Raw genomic sequence first — 24,107 nt, forward strand, 5'->3', positions numbered from 1 at the left:
TTCTTTCTATCTTTACATATATATCTTCATCAAGGTCAAGAGTAACTCTTGACCTTGATGAAGATATAGATGTAAACACGTTGCAGGAATTGACAAGGGCATTTTAATAGAAGAAATTGAATTGAAGAGGAGTAACAACATAGATGTAATGTTCAAATTCACCCTTCTGTAGATTTCCTCATCAAGGTCAAGAGTATCTTCATCTATATCTTCACCAATGACAAAGAGCCAACATTTGCAACATTATGTATATGAAAATAGAAGGAATTGAATTGAAGATGAGTAATAACATCTAACAACATCTGAGTAACAACATATATTATTATTGATTGAAGAAGAGTTACTTCAACATACATAACGTTGTAGATGTTGGCTCTTTGTCATTGGCAGAGGGCGATTACGTGTTTGCATTGTCATATTCTTATTATGAGTAGTAAGCCTAATGGCGCGTTTACGTAACCGTCAGATTTACAGTCTTGATGTACCATATATTGGGGTGAACCACGATACATCTTGTGTTATTTACTTTCCTGCAGATTCACGGCCGGATTTACGTTGTTCCAAGACCCCTTCAGTTTTGTGCATCAACATTTGGCGCCGTCTGTGGGAATCGATACGAAAAGTTGTATCGGCTCTCTTTCATTTTTTCACCTCCACTGTGAATCTGCAAAATCCAAGAAACCAAACACCTACGGAGTGACTGAAAACTCTATCTCTCTCTCTCGTCTTCATCACTACACATTCCAATTTATGTGCTAATTTGCAGGTTGAGAAAAGGTTCTAAGAAATTGAACCTATCATTGGTATCATCCTCTCAATTCTGACCTTCCTCTTGTATGCCCCGACAAACCACGACTTCGCGTCTCTCTACCATGGATGCTCATCTTGCTGCCATTGAAGCTTCCTTGGAAGCTATTCCTCAGCTCGTCCAATCTTCCATTGTTGCGGCTAATGCTTCCATGGCTACAGCGATAGACACTAAGTTGGCTATTTGTTTCGAATAGCTTCGCGGGGAGCAATCGTACACGGGTGGTGGTGGTGGTAATTCTTCAAATCCGATAGCTCTAACGGTCAACCCGGATCAGCCACCAGCACCTACCGCACCTCTACTCTTCAAGTTTTCAACGTCATCCGGCAACCGTCCAGTTCGCCGCCGACTTGGTTCTCCTTCTCGTCGTCCGATCCTTGAACCAGTGCTGAATCAAATCATGGGTTGAAGAATCATGGAATGGGTTGCCCAGTCCGATCACATGGGTAACATTCTGAAGAAGATAACGATCACGACGGTGGGGGGTCTGGCAAAAGTCGTCGTCTCCCTCCTCAACTCCACCACCGTCCATAATTCTGACACCCTTCTCCGTCTAGTCCGGTCTCGACCTAATGGGGTCCCACTCGTCACTGTCAGCAACCACATGTCCACCATGGATAACCCATTTTTGTGAGGTTTCAAGGGGTTCCCCAGCACTAATGCGAATTTGGCGAGGTGGGTATTGGCCACTAGGGACATCTACTTCAAAAATTCAGTGTTTTCTTACTTCTTCAGACTTGGGAAGTGCATTCCAATTACGTGGGGTGGCGGCATTTATCAAGAGCACATGAACGAAGCTCTTGAGATATTAAGTGAAGGTTCATGGTTGCATAAATCTCCTGAAGGAAAACTATACCAAGAAGATGCACCTATCAGACGATTGAAGTGGAGGGGCTGCTAGTCTCATTGCTCGTGCTCCTGTAACCCCTATAGTTTTGCCGATTGTTCATATTAGGTTTGAACAGCTACTGCTGTTACCAAAAGCTCAAACTTTACACACACACAATTCTTTCTATGTGAAGTTTGTGCTGGAGATGCAGACATGAGGAAAGGAGAAGAACATAAACTTCTGAGAAAGATAAAAATTTCATCATGAGGGAGTGCATGTTATCTTCCCACTTTTCTGAAAAAGCTACAGGAAAATGAGCAATTAATGCACAGCAGCCCAACCTCTTTGTTGATTAAGGGAGCCAACTTGGCATGATGACAGAGCAGAAGATGCCATCAACTTTTGAAAAAGAAAACTTTCATCATGCATGTTCCCATTTTTCTAAAGAAGCCACTAGAATACGCACATGGAAAAAGCTCTACAACAACCCAGTACGCAATAATTGCAGTACGCACCAACAATCTGCAACTGTCAAAACCTTTATTTTTTAATGATGTAATTTATTTTTCTTATCTTTCGGAAACAGCTGTATAACCCCTTCAGAGGGTAATAAAAAAAATGGCAAGCCCAAAATAATGGGCTGGAATGTTATGTGGATGGCCAAGGCCTATATGCCCAAAAGAGCCAAGCCCTATGCTTCAAATTTATTCGGCACCCTGCCGCTATTATCACCAACCAGGTGTTCAAAAGTACGTCCAGTACTCCAAAATTATTCAGCAGCTTGCCACTTACTTACTTAGTGCTTGCGCTAAGGGCTAGGGTTGCTTTCTCTGTTGGTTGAATTGGCCACTAGGTGGAATCAGACCTTCAGCTCTCGATTGTTGCTGGATTACCTATGTCGCTTGCGTTAAGCTTTCTTCGCTTTCAGTTCTCGGAGATGCACAGGTCGTGGATTCCAAAGCCTAACAAGTCAGGCCCTATAACACCATGCAAGAAAGACTTCATTGTCATGGAAGCCATTTCCTTACTCCTCAATATCAAAAGTACACCCAGTACTGCAAAATTATTCAGCAACCTGCCGCTATTATCACCAACCAGGTGATCAAAAGTACATCCAGTACTCAAAAATTATTCGGCAGCCTGCCGCTATTATACCAACCAGGTGATCAAAAGTACGTCCAGTACTACAAAAATTATTCAGCAACCTGTCGCTATTATCACCAACCAGGTGATCAAAAGTATGTCCAGTACTCCAAAATTATACATGAGCATCACTCATGTCAATCATACATAAACGTTCATGAGCATCACTCATGTCAATCATACATAAACATTCATGAGCATCATTCATGTCAACATTCATGAGCATCACTCATGTCAACATTCATGAGCATCACTCATGTCAACATCCATAAGCATCACTCATGTTAATCAACATAAACATTCATGAACATTACTCATGTCAATCAGCTTCGAAAGCTTCATTTACAGAGTTCCAGCTTCAAAAGCTTCATTTATAAAAGCTCCAGCTTTAAAGCTTCACCTACAAAGCTTCAGTGCATGGTATACAAATACTGCCTCCGAACAACCACCACTTCGGCCCATACATGGATTCAATTTGAAGTCTCCAGTCAACAGACTCTATTGACTGAAGATTTAGGGGACTACATTATGTACCATATATTGGGCCTCATGAAAAATACTTGGGGGACTTAGCCTATCATTTATGTACTGAGGAGCGAACCCTTATTCTATAAAAGGGACTCCCTCACTTTCATTAGAGAGCACCCATTATTCATGTACTGAGGAGCGAGCCCTTATTTTATAAAAGGGACTCCCTCACCTTCATTAGAGAGCATCGCCGCCAGCTGAGCAACCGCCTCGCCACGAGCATCACTCCTAACCCATTATTCATGTACTGAGAAGCGAGCCCTTATTTTATAAAAGAGACTCTCTCACCTTCATTAGAAAGCATCATCGCCAGCTGAGCAACCGTCTCGCCGCGAGCATCACTCCTAACTCATCACTTATGTATTGAGAAGCAAGCCCTTATTCTATAAAAGGGACTCTCTCACCTTCAACGCCACAAGCCGAGCCAACCAAGGTAACATAAGCCACAAGCCAATCAGTCTCACAACATGTGCTACTTCTAGTTGAGCATCATTTCAGATTGAGCACCGCCTCATATCGAGTATCCATCCTAGACGACATCTAGTTACTTCGGCCCACACATGGACTGAGTTTCAAGTCTCTAGCCAAAAGACTATCTTGACTGATGACTTGGGGGACTACTGTTTGTACCATACTTAGGGCCTCCGTATTTAGACCTCGTATAAATACTCGGAGGACTCAAATGTAATTATGTAATAAATGAATGGGCAAATATGTAATAAGTGAGAAGCCCTTATTCTATAAAAGGGACTCTTTACCCTCACAATGAGAAGGCCTGACATCACCCTCACAAAGGTCATCCTCACATACAGAGGCTTTCTTCCTCACAATCCTCTTAGAGAAATACAATATCAGTGTGGACGTAGCCCAAACATTGGGGTGAACCACGATACATCTTGTGTTATTTACTTTCTTGCAGATTCACGGTCGGATTTACATTGTTCCAAGACCCCTCCGGTTTTGTGCATTAACAGAAGGAATTGAATTGAAGAAGAGTTGGAATGAGGAGAAGTCAGAATCAGATTCTTATTAAAGATGTTTACTTAAATGTTCTGGAATCGGAATAGAAATGACACTAATTTCATAAAGCTGTTTACTAATTCAACAGAATCAGAACATAAACCAGTATAATTACTAAAATGCCCTTGTCCCAAATCAAATATTTTATATACTTCTTTTAATAAAATTTGATATAATATATAACAGTAAGAAAAAAATTAAATTGCTTTTTTATTTCATAGATACACTAAAATGCTTTTGTATATTTTATTTTTTTTTAATTTAAGAATTTACTTTAATATTTAAATTTTCTCGCTCAAATTTTGGTTTCTTCTCTTCGACATATGCATGGAGTTGTGCATAATGTGAATGAGCGAGGAGTTATGCATAATGTGAATGAGGGCATAATAGGAAGAAAAATGCATTCCTAATTCCCTCACCCTCCTGGAATTCAAATACCTCATCTATCTAGGGAATCTCACTCCTCCAATTTCAGGAATTGCATTCCTTGTTTCTGGTGAAGTCCACCACACTATTGATTCCCCAGTATTTAGTAAATACCGAAGTAATTTGTAACCGGTATTCAATTCCCTTTTTTTATTCCCATTACCCTTACGTAAATGCACCCTAAGATTGCATGATTCATTAAATTGATAAAGGTTGGGCAGCATGCTAATCCTCCATCATCATTGCCCCATACCTACATCATGCATACATTACAGTGAAACAAAGAACAGTAAATAAGAATTTCCAAGCTCATTATAGTCAACTACAACTTCAGTTACTGGTTTTGTTACAAGAAATCATTCATTCAACATTATTGTTGTAATTGTAGATGGAACTCACAATTGGGAAGAAAATGTGTGCACAATTTGTGAAATTAAAGAATTACTAATTTGTTAATGAAATCGGCACAGCAGAAAGGATCATGGCTTGCTCTATTAATTTCACAAATTTGTCACATATTTGATTAATGACCAATCGACTTGCATTACTAACAAGATTGATGGGTCAATGAAATATATCAACACCATCACTGGGCCCACCTATTCTACTTTATACGTCTCATCTACACTAAGGGGGGTGTATTCAATTGAGAATTTGAGAGACTTTAATGGATTTTTATGGAGTTTAATTGATTCATAGAGATTCCATATAAAATTTTGATTCAATTCTCTCGAAATCTCATGGGGACATGTGAGATTTGTGGATGTTTAAAATACACTACGAAATCTCTCCAATTCCCTCTAATTCCTCAACTTTCTCAAATTCTTTAAAATCGATTTCTAATTGAATACACCTGTAATGTTATAAACTTCTTTAAAATCCTAATTGAATACACCCAGATTTCTGAGGATTTTAATAAACTATCTTAAAATTCTAATTAAATACACTTTGAATTTTAGAGAATCATTTAAAATCCTAATTGAATACCCCTAGATTCATTAAAAGAATTAAAATCCCTCAAAATCTCAATTAAATACACCCCCTAAATCTTGTTAGTAATGCTAAGGCCTCTGTACATAGCAAGTTTCTTCAACAAAATATAATGAGATGCAAACCTAATTTTCACAACTTTCAATAACTCCAACTTGAAATGACTCCTGACCACCGTCAAAGCCTAAAAATAGTTTAAATAGAATTTGACAATTGACTTTCCTTTTTTGTAAGTGCACCTAAACCAATCAAATTTTCTGCTAGATCTTTAAAGATGAGATTTAATGTATGCACAACACAAGGAGACCAAAATATATGTTTGTGTACCTTTCGAATTTCTTGTGCCGCAACACAATTCTTTGCATTATCATGACAACTTGAAGGACATTGATTCCCCCCTAATTGTTCAATTGCTTTAAGCAAATTATCAACAATCTATTTACCATTTTTTGTTACTCCAAAAAAAGCATCCACATACAAGAACATACATCTTCGACTATTTGCTGCAACAACATTAATGAATGGATTATGCTTCATGTTTGACCATCCATCTGACAGGATGGATCCCTCATGTGCGAGTCATGTCTCTCTAACAAGTTTCAACTCACTTTCAATACTAGTTTTGCATGCATCAAGTAGAGTAGTTCTAGCTCTTTCATATCTAGAAGCCTTACGTCTATTGTTTATGGCAATGACCATCTCATGGAATTGTAGATTCCTCAATACATTAAACGGTATGCCATTAGCGTAAAACGCTCTAATAACCTTCATATCAATTGTTTCTCTACCCATAGTTTGCATCGCTTCTTGAATCAGTTTTGTTGTTTCACCTTTTTCTCCTCTCGTGGTTTGTTTCTAAAGTTTTAAGGTAATTCAAAAATTTTCTCAACTACACCAAAACGAGCAATATCTGCACTTTTTCTAACTGACGGATCTAAAGTCAAAATATCAAAATTAAAAAGTAAATAACAATAAATAAATAATAATTTTTGAAATACAATATTAGTACCTATATATGTGGAGCCAAAAATAATCCAAAAAAATCATGGAGGTGACACGTGGACTTTTTGGTGAAAAAGACATGATTACCCTCGAGACACACCGGGATTACCGCGTGCATGCAACGGACAATAACGGCTCAATCAATAGAGTCAAGGGTGATCAATATGGTATTTATTCAAATCCTTCTCATCACTCCTCTTCAATCCCTTATTGATTTTATTCAAAAGGTAACTCCCAACACTTCCTATTTAATTTAGGAATAATTGTCATGTTAATTGCAAGATATTATTTCACATAATATCTTGCAATTATTCTCCAAATACCACCATATATGGCCGGCCATTCTCCACCCTAAGGGCCGGCCACCCTCCTATAAATACTCCTCTTATCCCACTAAAATGCAAAGTCATTTTGCTACCGACAAACTCCTACATACATTCTTTTCAAAATTATAACTTTGGCATCAAAGATTCTTCAGCCAAAGCCCCACCATTCATCATGCGCGAGTGAGGCTTTTGGCCTTAATCAAAAGTGTTATTATTATGCAGGTGCATTTTTGTCAAATGAAGAGATGGCGGAAATTTGCATCCATAAATTGGTGTTTTCGTTAAGAGTTTGATTCACTTGCTCAAAGAAGACTCACATTCAAAGTTTCTCATTTATCATTCATACGTAAATTTTTCATACATTCTTATTCCTAGATTTTTTTTTTTTAATTCTTTGAATAGACGTAGAAGAAAAATAAAATGGCGGGAAGTTTAGAAACCATGACAAACGAAACTTTCTATGTTCAAGGATCCAGATCAAATGATGGAGATTGCGATCTAGCCCTACCACGACGATCCATAAAGCTCAACGTGACGACAAAAGGAGTAACTTTGCCACCACGGAGTACCACCACCCCGGAAGCCACGACAACCACCGTGGCAGTGATGAGTGGGACACTTCCATGGCAGCAAGGCCACGAAGCAACAGTAACTGCCACCTTGCATTAACGAGCCCAAGGTCGTGCCATAAGGCAGCCAACCCAGCCCGAGGTAGCTTAAATCCAGCAAGCCCACGACACTGCCATAGCAATTGAGGCCCAAAGCATAGCCCAAGCAGCTACGGCTACGACAAATGGAGTAGCCTAACACTAGCAAACCCAATACTAAGCAAGCTAGACCGCACCTCGCCCACACGCCCCTTACATGGCTTGGTTCACTTCCGCGTCCTAACCTACTCTCGCGGTCCACGTAATGATCTCGACTAGTCTAAGGTCAGTTCAACCATCCCAACTACAAATTTTTGGACTGATGATTAAACTAGGAGTATTTTCACCCTGATTTTTTGCAGATTTGACATATCCAACTCAAATCGCACCTGGAGTCTATTGCACTTCCACTACTCAAGAAGACACATATCGTCTAAACTCTTCCATCCCAAATGGTGAACAATACTTGTCTCGACAAGTCATAGAGTTAACAAATGCCTTCATGTAATAGACGACCTTGGTGAATCATCTCTTGCAGCGTGCCCAAGGTAAGGTGTCCCGAAGTAGGACAAAGGCAAGCGACGAACCTCTCCAGCAGCGTCCTAGTAAGCAACCATTTGACCAACCACAAACCGAGCGTTCTGGTAGTGTACACTCCCGACTATGCCATGAGATAATATATACTCTCGTCTTAGCACGTGGATGAGCATGCACTCTCAATTAGACCCACGGACGAGCTTACATTCACGGTTAAGGCCATATTCCGATAATCAACATAAGCAACCTTCCATGTGAAGTTTTCATTTGTGGCTAGGCCCACAAGAAGCATCATCCACCTCAAATCGGAGTAGGCAGAACGACAGACGGAGAGAAGCAATCACTCAATCCAGCTCAAGTTCAACCAGAAGCCTGCAAGTAACCTGTTCGCCTGCTAGGAACGAACCATATGCACCGCAACCGCGGCATAGATGAGCCGATCACATGGAAGAGCAGCCTAGACCAACAAGTCACGACTGGGGGCAACCAGAAGCTCTACTACCCTACTAGAGGTAAATTAAAAAAGAAGTTGAGACGTTTCTGACCAAACGATTGTGCGATTTCCAGTGAAATGAAGCTATTGACGAGGTGCTCCGACAGAACTATCCCACATACACTGGCGGATACAAAAATGCTTCAACTCAACTTAATGGCGCACCAGGAGCACACAGGTACCAGAAAAACACACCAACCCAACCACCTAGAACTAGGGGTAGGTCTTGTTTTCATCACTTTAGATAATTCATTACTAGGGTAGTACATCACCAGTAGCCAAGCATTGTGCACCCAATGGTCTAATTCCACATGATGCGCATAACTTGGCCCAAACCGACTCATCTTCGCACTCATGGTTGTCCATACCTGCTCATTGGTTCCAAGCTGCCCTCGATCTATCACCATGGCTCCCAGTCGTGTCTATCTTGCACCACGACTCCCAGCTGCGTCAATTTGCACCACGGCTCCCAACCGTGGCAATCTTGTCATACTGCTTCTATCTGCACCTATTAAGCCCACAACACTTCAAACTTTAAAGCATCTAACAACAGAGTATAATACGAGGCTTTACTAGCAGCCTCTGAATAACACACGATGAAACATCTAAGAATGGCGTAATACTTGGATAAGGTCTAGAATGAGCTCACTGCGTTTCCCACTTACACCCTTACGCGGGTTCCACAAACAGTTTGAAGACTCAAACGGATCGCCGAACAAAACCTCATAGGTTAAAGATTATTTCAATTGTCTAGTAGTCTAACTTTCCTCAATTGCACTCACACAAAAACTTCCATACTCTCTAATGCGAGAGAGTAAACCAACCCCCCGACACTAATCTGGGTAAGCTCTCTAATGTGAAAGGGTAAACTAATTGCTTCCCAATGTGAGAGAGTAAACCAATCCCCCAACACCTATCTAGGTAAGCTCTCTAGTGTGAGAGGGTAAACTAATTGCTCTAAAATGCAAGAAGATAAACTAATTCCCCAACACACATCTGGGTAAGCTCTCCAGTACGAGAGAGTAAACTAATTTCTCTCCAATGCGATAGGGTAAACCAATCATCCCGGCACCCATCTGGGTAAGCTCTCCAGTGTGAGAAGGTAAACTAATTGCTTCCCAATATGAGAGAGTAAACCAATCCCCCAACACCTATCTAGGTAAGCTCTCTAGTGTGAGAGGGTAAACTAATTGCTCTAAAATGCAAGAAGATAAACTAATTCCTTAACACACATCTGGGTAAGCTCTCCAGTGCGAAAGGGTAAACCAATCCCCCGATACCCATCTGGGTAAGCTCTCCAGTGCGAAAGGATAAACTAATTCCCCGACACCCATCTGTGTATGCTCTCCAGTGCGAGAGGGTAAACTAATTGCTCTCCAATGCGAGAGGGTAAACCAATCCCCCAACACCTATATGGGTAAGCCCTCTAGTTTGAGAGGGTAAACCAATCCCCTAACACCCATTTGGGTAAGCTTTCCAGTGCGAAAGGATAAACCAATTCCCCGATACCCATTTAGGTCTGCTTTCTAGTGTGAGAGGATAAACAATTCCCCAACACCCATCTGGGTAAGCTCTCTAGTGCGATAGGATAAACCAATTCCCCGACACCCATCTAGGTCTACTCTTCAACAGAATAGGGCAAACTGCCCATGAATTTCCACACAACTACTCATTTTGATATGATTAGTTAATGATTTTCATATTCCACGGATCTTTATCATGTTGTGATGCACACCACAAGGCTCAAACAACAAATGGTCAAGGGGCAGCAGCCGATGACGAACTCAACAGGTCGATGCCCCAAGAAGCCAAAACTCATTATCATAGTGACTCCATGGGATCGTCAGCCTTTTTCGAAGCAGTGTGTCCAACCAACGGTTCTATGACTAAAAGTTTTGCAAGACACTTTAAGCAAGCAAAGTTTCAAGGCAAACAAAGATGGAGTGAAGCGAAGAAAGCAGTTTATTCAATTTCTAGCAAATTGATAAACTTATACGAAGGTCGCTAAAATCCGACACAAGCTAAATAGAGCAAACTACTCATTTAGAAGCTCGGATGACCTTGGGCTCTCCAACAGTCATCATGCGAAGAAGAATGTTACGGGAGAATGAACAAATATCCTCTAGCTTTCTCTCTTTCTTGTAGGGATAAATAATTACCTTCCAAAGTTGATTTAATCCCTTACTTAAGGTAGGCTTAAATAGGCTTTGGTGACGATTTATTTCCCTTTCCTAGAAGAATCTAATTCTAAGCCCAAGTGGGAATCTGCATCAAAGTTGGAGATCTCTACACCTATTGCCATTTCCTACAAGCAACACAGCAGGTGTGAGCGCATTTGGGGAGCCAAAAATTATCCAAAAATCATGGAGGTGACACGTGGACTTTTGGGTGAAAAAAGACAAGATTACCCTCAAGGCGCACCGGGATTCCCACACGCATGCAACAGACAATAACGGCTCAATCAAGGAAGAGTCAAATGTGGTCAATATGGTATTTATTCAAATCTCCCTTATTGATTTTATTCAAAATTAACTTCCAAAACTTCCTATTTAATTTAGGAATAATTGCCATGATAATTGCAAGATATTATTTCACATAATATCTTGCAATTATTCTCCAAATACCACCATTTATGGCCAGCCATTCTCCACCCTAAGGGTCAGCCACCCTCCTATAAATACCCATTTTATCCCACTAAAATGCGAAGCCTTTTTGCTACCCACAAACTCCTAAATACATTCTTTTCATAATTCTAACTTCGGCATCAGAATTCTTCAGCCAAAGCCCCCCCCCCCCCAATTCATCATGGGCGCGTGAGGCTTGGCCTTAATCGAAGGTGTTATTATTTTGCAAATGCATTTTCGGCAAAGAAAGAGATGACAGAAATTTGCATCCACAATATGTGCTAGATAGATTGATTTGGTTATGGAGTGTATTACCTCTGCTATTTTTTCTTAATCCTAGCTGAAAGCAAGGATAATATTTTTTTATGGATGGTGTAAAGAAAGGAAAGATTTATGAGTATGATGTATTGCCAGTTATACTTATTTTTTCTTACAAATTAATGCGTCTCATTGTCTGCCATGTTCCAATTTTGGTATGTAGTACAATATGTTGAATGATCTTTCTTTTGGGTTTACAAAGACGGGATATAATTTCTACATATTAGAATGCTTTGCAGTCTGATTCATTCGTCAGAGTTGGACAAGTTCTACATATTAGTCTGCTTTGCAAGAGGATATTACCCCTAAAAGTTATATGAAACCTATTTCATCTGTAATACTTGTTATAAATTTTTATTGCTTTGGAAATGGATTTTTGAACGATAACCATGACTAACGTGGAAACCCTAAATTCTCTGAACCAGTCAATATTTTGGACATGGAAAACATTGGAGTTGCAACACCAACCTCACGAGAATGCCATGAATAATTTGATGCTTGATCCTCTGGTAACCAGATAGGTTTGTTTCTACTTTATTGTCGCAATGATATGGTCATGTTACTCATGTATGTGTATACCTGATGTAAGAGTTGTTTTACTTTCTTTTATTTGACCACATATACGTACTGTGATATAGTATATCAACTCATATTTAGTCTGTAAAACATTTCATGTAAATATATATACAAATAAAATTTTCTTTTTCATGTTATTGATTCTCACTATATGATTTAGTAACTTTGTGCTTTGCGTGTTTGTCGGCTCCATGGCTAGTCGACCAACAACATTTTTATTCTTGCTAGCAAAAGGAAGAATTGTAAAAGCAGCTTAATCCGTCTTGCTGGTTGATTTTCATGTGAACCAAACGAGCTCGAAAGGTGGGAAAGGTTATGGGGACAGTTTAAGAATTGCATTTAGTAGTTTGTAAATGTATTGGTTACTAATGTGGCCTAAATCTCTTGGTACTTGATAATCCCTTATCCAAACATAACAAAAGTAAAGTATTCTTAATTGAAGTCCAATTACATAATATCCCAGATAAACTTACATCATTTAACATGTGCCAGTTAGTGCTTAAGACCTGGATCCTAGTTTATTGTGATCTCAACCACACTTAAGTCTTTAAGATAACCTTTAAATACCAAATTTGCACGTCATAATCCTCGGCTAAAAATATCAGTCTTTCATGTTTTGTGATTAGTGGTGGTGGGCACTGGCAGTTGGTTGTTAACCAAAAACTGAACATGCACAATTGGTATGAAATGATTATTTTGATAATCAACAAGAACAACAACAAAGTCTTATATCATGAAGTGAGGCTGGCTATAAGAATCCTAGAACGCCACTACGCTCGGTTTTATGCCATGTCTTCCGTTAGATTCAAGTAGTCCAAGTCTTTTCTTAGTGTCTATTTTCAAGATTTCCTAGGTCTTTCTCTACCCCTTTGGTCCTAAGTCTATGTCTTGTAATCACATCTTCTAACCAGAGCATCAGTAGGTCTTCGTTTCACATGTCCAAACCACCTTAACCGAGTTATCTTCAATTTCGGCTACTCGTAATTTACCTCTGATATCCTCGTTCCTAATCTTGTCATTTCTCGTATGCCCACACATCCAACAAAGCATTCTCATCTCTGCTACACTCATTAGGTGTACGTGTTGATGCTTCACTGCCCAACACTTCATGCCATAAAGCATTGTTGGCCTTATTGTCGTCCTATAAAATTTTCCCTTGAGCTTCAGTGGTGTACAATGGTCGCATAACACACCCAGTGCACTCTTCCACTTCATCCATCCAACTGATATTGTATGATTAAAACCTCCATTCAATTCTCGTTCTATTGCAAGATAGATCCAAGATAGCTAAAACGTCCGTTCTTTGGTACTTTTTTATCTCCAATCCTCACCCCTTAAATCATTTGAACCTATATTCCCACTGAACTTGCACTCCATATACTCTGTCTTTGACCTACTTATGCGAAGACCTTTAAATTCCAATACTTCCAACCAAAGGTTAAGCTTCACATTTACTCTTTCTTGAGTTTAATCTATCAACACTATATCGTCTACAAAAAGTATACGTCAAGGAATATCATCTTGGATATGTCTCATTAACTCATTCATTACCAATGAAAAAAAGTAAGGACTTAGAGATGAGCCTTGATATAACCCTACAATTGTGGGAAGACTTTCGGTTTGTCATTCATGAGTTTTTATGGCAGTTTTTCCTCTATCGTACATATCCTTTATAGCTTGGATATATGCTACTCGTAGTCCTTTCTTCTCTAAAATCCTCCAAAGAATATCTCTTGGGACCCTAGTATACGCTTTTTCCAAATCTATAAAGACCATGTGCAAATCCTTTTTCATATCTCTATATCTTTCCATCGATCTTCATAAGAGATAGATTGCCTCCATGGTTGAGCGCCTTGGTATAAACCCGAATTGATCATCTAAGACCCATGTCTCTTGCCTTAGTCTATGCTCAATTACTATCTCCCAGAGCTTCATTGTATGACTAGCTTAGTACCCCTATAGTTCATGCAATTTTGTACGTCGCCCTTAGTCTTGTAGACAGGCGCCAAAGTGCTTTTTCGCCACTCATTTGGCATTTTCTTCATTTTCAAAATCTTATTGAAAAGGTTTATGAGCCATGCTATACCCGTCTCTCCCAAGACATTTCACACTTAGATCGGTATATCATCTGGGCCCAATGTCTTTCTATTCTTCGTCTTTTTCAAAACTACAACCACACTTAACTTGTTGATTCGGCAGTAGAATGAGTAGTTTCTCACTCTTCTAAGTTACTCAACTCCCAAAGAAGTACTCATTTCATATTCTTCATTGAACATATTATGAAAATACCCTTTCCATTTATCTTTAACTGCGTTCTCTGTAGCTAGAACATTTCCATTCTCATCCTTAATGCACCTTACTTTGTTGAAGTCTCTTGTCTTCCTTTCCCTAGCTCTAACTAGTTTATAGATATCCAACTCTCCTTCTTTGGTATCCAATCGCTTATCCATATCGTCAAATGATGCTAGCTTTGTTTCTTTCACAGCTTTCTTTGCCTCCTTCTTCGCTATTTTATACTTTTCACAGTTTTTGTCGGTTCTATCCATGTATAAGGCTTTACAACATTCCTTCTTAGCCTTAACTTTTGCATGTACCTCCTCATTCCACCACCAAGATTTCTTTTGATGTAGAGCGAACCCCTTGGACTCTCTTAATACCCCTTTTGCCATTTTTCGGATACAACTAGCCATGGAATCCCACATTTAGCTAGCGTATGTATCCCAAACGCATTGGGTGGGTACTTTCTCTTTGATATCTCTTTTTAGATTCCACCGTTTAGTCCTTGGACACTTCAAGGTCTAGTTCTTTCTTCTATTTCTTTTTATATGTACATCATCACCAACAAGGGATGTTGGTTTGCCAAGCTCTCTCCCAGTATAATTTTGCAATCATTACAAGTTATACGATCACCCTTCCTCATTAAAAGGAAATCTATTTGTGTTTTTGGTGACTTGCTCTTGTAGGTGATCACATGCTCTTCTCTCTTCTTAAAGAAAGTGTTGGCTAAAAAGAGATCGTATGTCATTGCAAAATCCTAGATGACTTCCCCATCGTTATTTCTCTCACAAAAACCATGGCCACCATGAAAACCTCCATAGTTGCCTGTCTCCTTACCCCAAATGTCCATTTAAATCTCCTCCTATGAATAACTTCTCCTTGCCCACATGTCCATTTAAATGATTATTTCGAAAAAGGCTTATTAATCGAAATGCCCCCTGAAACTGCCATTTAGTCTCAGGTTACCTCCTGAAATTGGTTTTACCTCACTTTACCTCTTGAATAACATTTTTAACTCTTTTTCAGTCTCACTTCACCTCATTCCGTTAAAGAACCCTTAAATTCAATGGTATGGTAGACATTTACTTTTTATAAATCTATTTACCTCTAGCCTACACACTAAACCAATTTCAGTTCCATTTTTTGACAACTCTAATTCAAATCCATGAGTTTGGGGCCAGTGTAAAATAAATTATTCAATCAATAGAAAAATCTTATATCAACCAAAATAAGGGTTGCATTTTCTTAAAGTCATTTTCACTTGAAAGACATCCATGTATTGGCTCGAAACTTTGCACTTGAAAATTACTCCTTAAAATAGAAAGAAAACATGATCAACCTATTTCATTATATCTTTCTCATCGAAATTGGTCTAACCAAAAGTTTCACCCATAAAGAAATGATCTCAAATCAATTGCACAAAATATAATCTCACAAAAACCATTAAACTATCTAGCCTAAAATACTTCCCAAACCAAAAAAATAATCGATTGAACTCAGGAGGCAAATATAAAGAGATGTGTACTTAATAAGCTTTTACTTAACTAAACCCTAAAATCTAAAATATCAACAATACTCTTGATTTTAAGGATTCTTTAATGGAATGGGGTGAAATGAGACCAAAAATAGTTGAAAACGTCAGTTTCAGAGGGTAAAGTTAGACAAAACCAATTTTAAGGGGTAAACTGAGATCAAATGACCGTTTTAGGGGACATTTCAATTACTAATCCTTTTGATAAACGATGTTGACACATACCTTTTAGGCCTTTCAAACTTATATACAAAATAAAATATTGGGAAATACCCCAAAATGGGACAATTTCTTAATCTCGAGACAAAAATAGGACAAACGGGCCATGCACACCATGCACAAAACCGAAATTACTAAAACACCAACATATAAATACTAAAAATCAAAAGTCCATTGCATCAATTTTCTCATTTGGAAGAGAGGGATGTCAAGAGAGCTCTATGAGCTCTGGGTTTCTATGTTGAGCTCTGATTTCTAAGAAAGGGAAGTCCAAAGAGAGGTGAGAAGAGTGAGTTGGGTTTTAGGTTGACCTCATACCTCTAATTTTCAACAAATGGATGCGAGAGAAAGTGAGAAGAGTGAGCTGGGTTTTGTACCATATTTTCTCTTTTGGCCAGAAAGTTCCATTCTTTCCCACGATTGAAGCTTCGGCAGGCATAGTAAGGTAGGGTGTTTAGTTCCAAGTTCCTTCATCAATGATCTACGAAATAAATGGGTTGTTTGTAAGATGAGTTAATACTTAGAAGTTAAATTAGGGTTTGTGTTTCATGTTAGGGCCCATGGGTTGTGGAATAAATTTCATGTTTTGACGTGCTAAAAAACTAGGATGGAACAATTTCTGGTTCAAGTGTTAAATTGCAAAAATTTGTGAAATTTTTTCTGCAATGTGCATATGGTGTGTATGGCTACATCTTAATATGAGAAGCAGAAATGTTCACTAGTTATGATGCACGTATGTTGTGCCTCAAAATTTAGCGAGTATGACCACAACCTAGTTGGCCTCGGCAAAAAAAAAAAAAAATTTGAAAAAAGCTTAGAGGACGTTGAGGATCATGCATGTCCATGAAATAACGACAATGAGTATCATGTTTTTCATGTGCACAGTTAAGCAATGATTGATACACGTAGCAATTATGTTTTAATTGTATCCACTATACCAATAGGTTGCCATTAAAGTTTCTTATTAATGCGAAAAGCAACTCGTTGCTCGATCTCTAGTTATGTGCATATCAAGTGCATGTATTGTACATATGATGTGCATGTGGTGTGTATATAGCGTATATAGATAGGTGATGACGTCATTTTTCTGATTTCGAAGAGAGAGCTATGATCTCTAAGTTTTTAGGTTGGCTCAAATCTATGAGCATATCATGTGCATGTCATGTACGTAACAAATCATGAAAAATTCATCCAACAAAACACCAGCATTTAATGACTGGGCTTTGTTCCCATCCTTGATGCCAGTCCAGTTGTGGTGGTCTCGAGCCTCGATTGTTTGCTGTGTTGCCAGAAAATGTTCAAAAAAACTCACGACCTGCTTGAGTTTCGATCGCAACGATCGGGGATGAGATTCGTGACAAGGCTAGGTGTTTTTGACTCTTGAGGACAAGATGAAATTGGTGGTGGCTTCAATTTGGAAGGTGCTGGTCAGGACGACTGTGCACTATGTGTGCACAGTGAGAAGGGGAGAGAGAGTGCATGAGGGAGAAAGTGAGAGAAGAGAGGAGGGAGAGAGAGTAGAGAGAAATCAGAAAATTAGAGGAAATAACCCATTTATATACGAAGACAATTAAGTCACTTCAAGGTGTAGAAAAAATCATATTTATGTTCGATTATTGTGCATGGCGTGTGCATGTCGTGGGGAATTGTCTTATTTCTGTCCCAAGATTAAGAAATTGTCTTATTTTTGGGTATTAGGTTTTGGATCATGCTAACCCTACCGTGAATATAATGTTTGACATTATATAGTTTACCAAACAATGTTTGACATTAATTATGGAATATTTCACCAGCACGAACACGAGGTTATTTGTTCGGCTCCAAGCTTTATGTTTGTGTGAATTAAGAGAGACTTGCATGTAACGAAGTTTATGTTTATTTGTGTTCGTATGTCTTCACATTTGATACATCACGATTAAGAGAGTCGGGGACATGATATTTTAATTTGTACTCGCTTAGACAGTAGTGAAAATTGGCTTGTATGTAAACGTGATCATATCCGCAAAATCATATTGTATAGAACACATAGGTGGGGAGATGTTTACAATTCTTTTAATGCGCAGAGTTATACACACTACTCAAATGTCTTTGACCAATCTTGCTTATAACTACAATCACAAGCTAAACAATCAGCATGCCGGTGATGATTCTGATGAATCAGTTGGACGCATGGGCCCATTACAAGAAAATAGGAAACTCAGAAGACACACCAACCAGGACCAACGTGCGGTGATTCTATGCATTTGCGTGATCTGGGAGTCGTTTCAAGTCCATTTCAACTTGGTGGATTGTCCACTGCATATTTTCCAATTTCTGCAAGGGGATGTTCATATCAGCGTTGCACACGGGAAACAGGTAATGTACAACTGTACGCATTGTTGTTACCTTTATAATATCGTGGTACTGCCTTGCAATTGTATCAAAGTGAGGATCAACACCCTGATACTCCCGAAGACGTGTAACCTGGTTAAAAGAAAGATGAATCATATATTAATAAAGAAAGCCAGCAGGGGAGATGCAGGAAAAAAGTAACAAAATGATGAGGTTAAGTTGTATACATGTCAGAACACTTGGCTCGGCATATCTTAACTATATATTAGCAACTTAAGCATTTTCTATAGACGTCGTGAGCATCCCCATGTTCACAATATCTACAATGTCAAGAGCATCTCCCACCATGCTCTATATTTTCAAGGCAAATTTTAGCTAAGAAAACTAGAAAGTTATATAAGATGCTACCTAGAAAATTTCTACTCCTACCATGCTAGCTAATTTAGGGAGTCATAATGTCTGAACCAATAGATTTTGGAGCTCCTACAGGTTTTTCTATACTAGGAGCGTGATCGGGAGTGTGATTGGAGATTAATTTTTCCTTTTTCTCCTAAATTTTAGCTATGAGCTCATTTAGGGAGCCCATAGGAGTTGCTCTAAATAACCAGTAACAAGTGATATAGAAATAACGGCAGATTGAAAACTTTCTTATCGCATCAAATTCGTCAAGAAAACCCAAAAGCCTAACACTACAAAAATTTCAAGCAATTTATAGCCTGATAGATTTTGGATGTGGATTTAAAACAACGATGACTTACAGACAAGCAGGCACAATAGACATGAAACACTGCAGTAATCAAGCCAAAAGTAAAACGTTCGGGAAAATACAATATTACAATAAGCAGCCTACAGTGCTGCTAGAAGGCTTGATTGATAGTCAAAATCATTATAAATGTCTGTGCTGGGGCACATACATATAAAAGCAACTCATGAAAGCATGAGCGCAAAACCACATAGTAAATAAGAGAGGGAGATGAAGTAGAATATCATACCGCTTTATTATATGCAATAGAAGCTTCCTCTGTAGCTTCAAGGAGATACTTCCTAGAAATGAGAAATAAAATTATTAAAATAACCTCGAACCACTAAGCCACACATACTTTCAAATAATCATCGATAGGTACCTTATTTTATGTAGGGCCGGTATTGATTCCTTAGTATAAGTTTCCAGAAGGAGAACATGCTCTAGGACCCTGAAATAAAATGAAGCACTCCAGCAAATTATAGTCATGACATACAATTGATTTATTCATTTATTTGATCCAATAAACGGAAAACATAAATACAGCCAGTGGTGACTGATGAATGTTGTCTGTTTGCACGAGAAGCGTCACAAAGAGCATTCTTCATAAACATATAGAAAACGACCATTAAGCAACATTAATGACAGAAATACACAATTACAGTGCGAAAAACCACGTAACGAACCTCAATTTTGCACTCATGGTCTCACACCTTTTGCACAGCCATGTTTTTTGCAGTCCGTCCTATCAATCATTAATTGTAATAAAGGTTCAAGAATGCTCAACAACGTGGAATACAGAATCATAAGGAAAGGACACTTGGAAAAAAAAAAATGCTCAAGGCATATTGTTAAGTGTAATTAAAAACACATTAACCATCACAATTATTGGAATCTTACATATTTATGTTGATGTTGCAACTTCAAATCTCTGACCAGCTTGATAAGCACTCCCAGTATCTGCTCCAGGACCTAGGTTTTGCAGAAACACAACTTTATAAATAAATGAAAAAACTATACTGTCACAAAACAAAATGCTCTGGTATGAAACTTCAAGAACATGAAACAATGTTTTTTCATTTATATTCATACATTATAATATTCAGCAAATTTTCTATCTGCGGAATATAGATCTTCCCGCAGAGCTGTTTCTTCCCTTTCCATCTCCTCAATTATCAACTTTACCCTGATAAAGTCATTAGAAAAGAGGAACAAATTATGGGTCACACTAATAGCAGAATATTAGAACAGTGGTTCTAGAAATTTATAGATTCACCACAATCTTTGGTTTATCACTGCACTGCACTTAAGCAAAGAGCAGGAAATATGGAAGGTGATACTGATGCTGAGAATGAACTATAAATACTTTAGTAAAAGGAAAAGGCGATAATCATGTTGAGCCACTGAGTAGTTAAGCATTTTCTTTAAAATTTAAATGCAACTACTCCAGTCTTCTACTAGCTTATGTAACAGACTATTGTAAACGTCTAATAGATTTCCAAGCATGGCTAAAAAGCATCTTTCTCCATGTGAAAAGGAATTCTCATACAACCAAAACTATATCAAGAGAGAGAGTAACTCAAACCTTTCTGGAAGCCGAGAACTTGAATTTTGATGCCCAGATGACGAGTCTGCAGCAACAAAGCAGTGGCATTAATAATGCCTTTAACCATTAGCATTATGCATGGGTAAGCAAATAATAATATCACAATTAACTTTAGATATTAGTAAACTCAACCACCCCATGCCCCCTCCCGGAAAGAGAATATCATCAGACCAATTTTTGCATTTGACGCTTTAGAGCAGTCAATCTGGATATTCTCTCTCCAGAATATATAAGAAACAAAATTGAACTGCCTCTGATCAACACTTTGACACAAATGACAGTTGTTGACTTCCACAAAAGTTGATTATGGCCTCAGAGTAGATCAATGATACATTATAAGTTTGCAACGGCTATGGATTTCAGTTCATACATGAGAGAGAGAGAGAGAGAGATAGATACCAATGTCATCCATTATAAAGGCATCAGCTAGCTTATCACATTTAGCTTTTAAACGAGCTTCAATCTCTTGGGAAAGACACAACTGGTATTCTGTCATATCCTGCAGTTGAAACATTGTAGATGTATCTCAATTTCCAATAAATAAGGGACAGCTTCACTAAGACAAGGTTAGATCTTTTTGCTATGGAAGTACAAACAAGTAAAAGTAACAGATTCTATAAAGAAAAGATATGTTTGGATGGAGAAAATAAAACATAAGTAAATAAAATGGAAAATAAAAAAGAAAGTGAATCATTGCTGGAACCATAATGAGGTTTGTACCATTGACAACGGTGTTTGTAGGAGCTGTGTTTGCCATAAATATGCAGGTGTTATTCCAAGAAAGCAATTGGGAATACCACCAACCCCAGATTCCACAGTTTCAGTTGCACTAAGAGAAATATTGTTGTTTGCGCCACTAGCAGTGCTAGTCACAGCATTATAATTTGTTGAGTTGGAGCTTGAGCTGACCGTAACACTGGTACTGGTACTTTCTAGAGAACTGCGTGACATGGTACTACACTTTTCAATTTCTTCCTCGTGAATTTCACCATCTTTGGAGATAAGAGGAAGCCTCAGTCTTTGAGCTGCTTCTGAAACGATCATACGATGCTCTAATGTCTCATACAACTGATATAGACAGGTTCACCCGTTTTAGACAATTTAATAACTCAATTATAGAATAGAATACTGAGGTTGCATTTGAGCAATTAACAAAGATTGAGTTCGCTTTATGTCATTGAATGTTAATCAAATATACAAATCCATTACTTTCGATATCTTTAGAGTAATGGTTAAATAAAAGTTAATATTTTTGCACGAACATCCATATCACTATTGTAAAATCATATGGGGGCTGTGGTCTTTTGCATGGAAGCTCAATGGTATCCTTCTATAGATTCTATTTGATGCAGAAACTATAGAAAGAAGATAATTACCTAAAATGAGATTCCTATTTAACATTCAAAATACTATAAATTTGTTCGGAATTAGGATCAGAAGGTAAAATCATGACTTGACTACACTTGATGTAAAATGCATCTCAAAATCAAAAACAACAAAGCAGGATCAATGGGCGAGTCGAATTGAAACCTGAGGAGGGTTCTTCAAGCCCAATTGCAGATCCCGAATGCCTCCAAGGTTAGCCACAGAAACCGCTTGTTGATACTCCTCCACCATTGCAATTGCCTCACTATACAATGCCTACATCAAAATCCAAACCCACCATACAGACACACACACACACATTACAAAATCACTGCCAGATAAAGAACAACCAGTGCAATCAACACAAACCCAAAAAATTAAAAAAGTACCATGGCTTCCAAGTATCGCAATCTTTCCCGGGACATTTCCTCCCTTGCCTGCAGAAACAGTCCACATTTTAAAAAAATCAAATCAATTGTAAATTGTGTAAAGGGTTTGCAGTCACACAACCTGCTTGTTATGGTTTGCAGCCACATTTTCTAACCAACCAAACAAGGCAGGAAAATGTGTGCATATATAAGAGAGAGGGAGAGAGAGAGTACGAGTTGGAGGTCGAAGTAGGCAGATTTGGAGACGAGAGAACCATCGGGAGCCAAGCAGTGGCGCTCCAGCTGATCAATAACTTGGGTCAAATCCGATGGCAGGTTTTGCCCTTGTTGTTGTTGCAGTCCCTTCGCCATTTTCCTAAGCTTCTACTATTCGCCCCCACTCGATCCCCAAAACGTCGTCGTCGTCTTCTTCTTCTTCCTTGTTGAGGATTCCACTCAAGAGTCAGTCTCGCAGTAGTTTAAAATCTCAGGCCGGCCGACCTTTCTTCAACCGCCAGCAAAAGTTAATTTACCAAAAACACCCTCGCCTTCGACTCCTAACCGATGTCGTTTCTCTTCATAAATTTGACACAAAGAGGCTTAATTGTAACGCGCTTAGTTTTTGTCCTTTAACCGGCTCTAGTTCTCAATTATGTTGTGCATCCTGTTTATTAGACCCTGCGGTTTCTGACACGATACGGTAATAAGACATGAAAAAGACATGAAAATAACGGATTTTTGATCAATACGATAACTAATCGAGTCATTATCGGATGACCCGTTAATAACAAGTTCTTAACAGGTATACATGCGGGTAATACATGGATAACCCGTTAAGAAAAAAATTATTTTGATAATTTTAAAATTTAATTACTAAAAGATTTATTATAAAATACAATAGCCATATTAATATATACAATATATTCTATATTAAATATATAGTTTTGTATTATTATTCTATATAAGTTTTTTTTTTAAATAATCATTATTTATTTTTATTATGAGAGTTCATTATTATCATTACTAAGATAAATTTACTTAACATGTTTCCCATGGTGATTGAGGAAAATTGAAGGGTTTGATTGGAAGAAAATGTGCAAGGTTCCAATGTTCTAATGTTCCAATGTCTTTAATTTTGCAAATATTTTGAACATTTGATATTTTGTAATGTTCTAATGTTTGTTTTATTATGCTTTTATTTTGGGTATGTAAATATATACTTAAAAGAAAAATGCGTTTTTATGTTTTGGATGTGACAATATGATATGTATATACTTATTTAGTATTATGTTTTTCATTTGATTATTTATTGGTTTAAAATATATTTTCCTTAACAGGTAACGGGTCGGGTCATATTACCTGTTAATATTATCAGGTCGATTTCGGGTCAGATCATTTTAT

General features: G+C 38.2%; 1 protein-coding gene and 1 pseudogene across 2 annotated transcripts; one reads left to right on the forward strand and one right to left on the reverse strand.

Moving 5' to 3' along the window:
* Positions 1-1,208: 1,208 nt before the first annotated feature.
* Positions 1,209-1,854, forward strand: LOC126611888 (N-acylphosphatidylethanolamine synthase-like; annotated as a pseudogene).
* Positions 1,855-18,290: 16,436 nt separating this feature from the next.
* On the reverse strand, positions 18,291-23,281 carry LOC126610800 (AUGMIN subunit 4-like). 2 transcript variants are annotated; one of them, XM_050278935.1, is made up of 13 exons: positions 22,941-23,083; positions 22,728-22,775; positions 22,504-22,614; positions 21,694-22,041; positions 21,373-21,472; positions 20,953-20,998; positions 20,460-20,553; positions 20,268-20,339; positions 20,054-20,112; positions 19,750-19,818; positions 19,618-19,669; positions 18,680-18,757; positions 18,291-18,607 (listed from the first exon to the last, which is right to left on the reverse strand). In XM_050278935.1, the coding sequence occupies exons 1-13, from the start codon at positions 23,076-23,078 to the stop codon at positions 18,530-18,532; spliced, it is 1,293 nt and encodes a 430-aa protein (XP_050134892.1). In that variant the 5' UTR covers positions 23,079-23,083; the 3' UTR covers positions 18,291-18,529. The 2 variants fall into 2 exon arrangements, with proteins under 2 accessions (XP_050134892.1, XP_050134893.1); XM_050278936.1 differs by lacking the exons at positions 18,291-18,607; positions 18,680-18,757; positions 19,618-19,669; positions 19,750-19,818 and adding an exon at positions 19,825-19,969 and having other exon boundaries at positions 22,941-23,281.
* Positions 23,282-24,107: the final 826 nt, after the last annotated feature.

The sequence above is a fragment of the Malus sylvestris genome, chromosome 17, assembly GCF_916048215.2.
Source record: "Malus sylvestris chromosome 17, drMalSylv7.2, whole genome shotgun sequence".
NCBI classification, from domain to species: Eukaryota; Viridiplantae; Streptophyta; class Magnoliopsida; order Rosales; family Rosaceae; genus Malus; species Malus sylvestris.

Excerpts from the sequence above, each read along its gene's own strand:
- LOC126610800 (XM_050278935.1), bottom strand. The coding sequence starts at position 23,078 with ATGGCGAAGGGACTGCAACAACAACAAGGGCAAAACCTGCCATCGGAT. Across the intron at positions 22,042-22,503 it reads GCTTGAAGAACCCTCCTCAG|TTGTATGAGACATTAGAGCA; the intron begins GTTTCAATTCGA and ends TGTCTATATCAG. Across the intron at positions 18,758-19,617 it reads CTATTGCATATAATAAAGCG|GTTACACGTCTTCGGGAGTA; the intron begins GTATGATATTCT and ends TCTTTTAACCAG.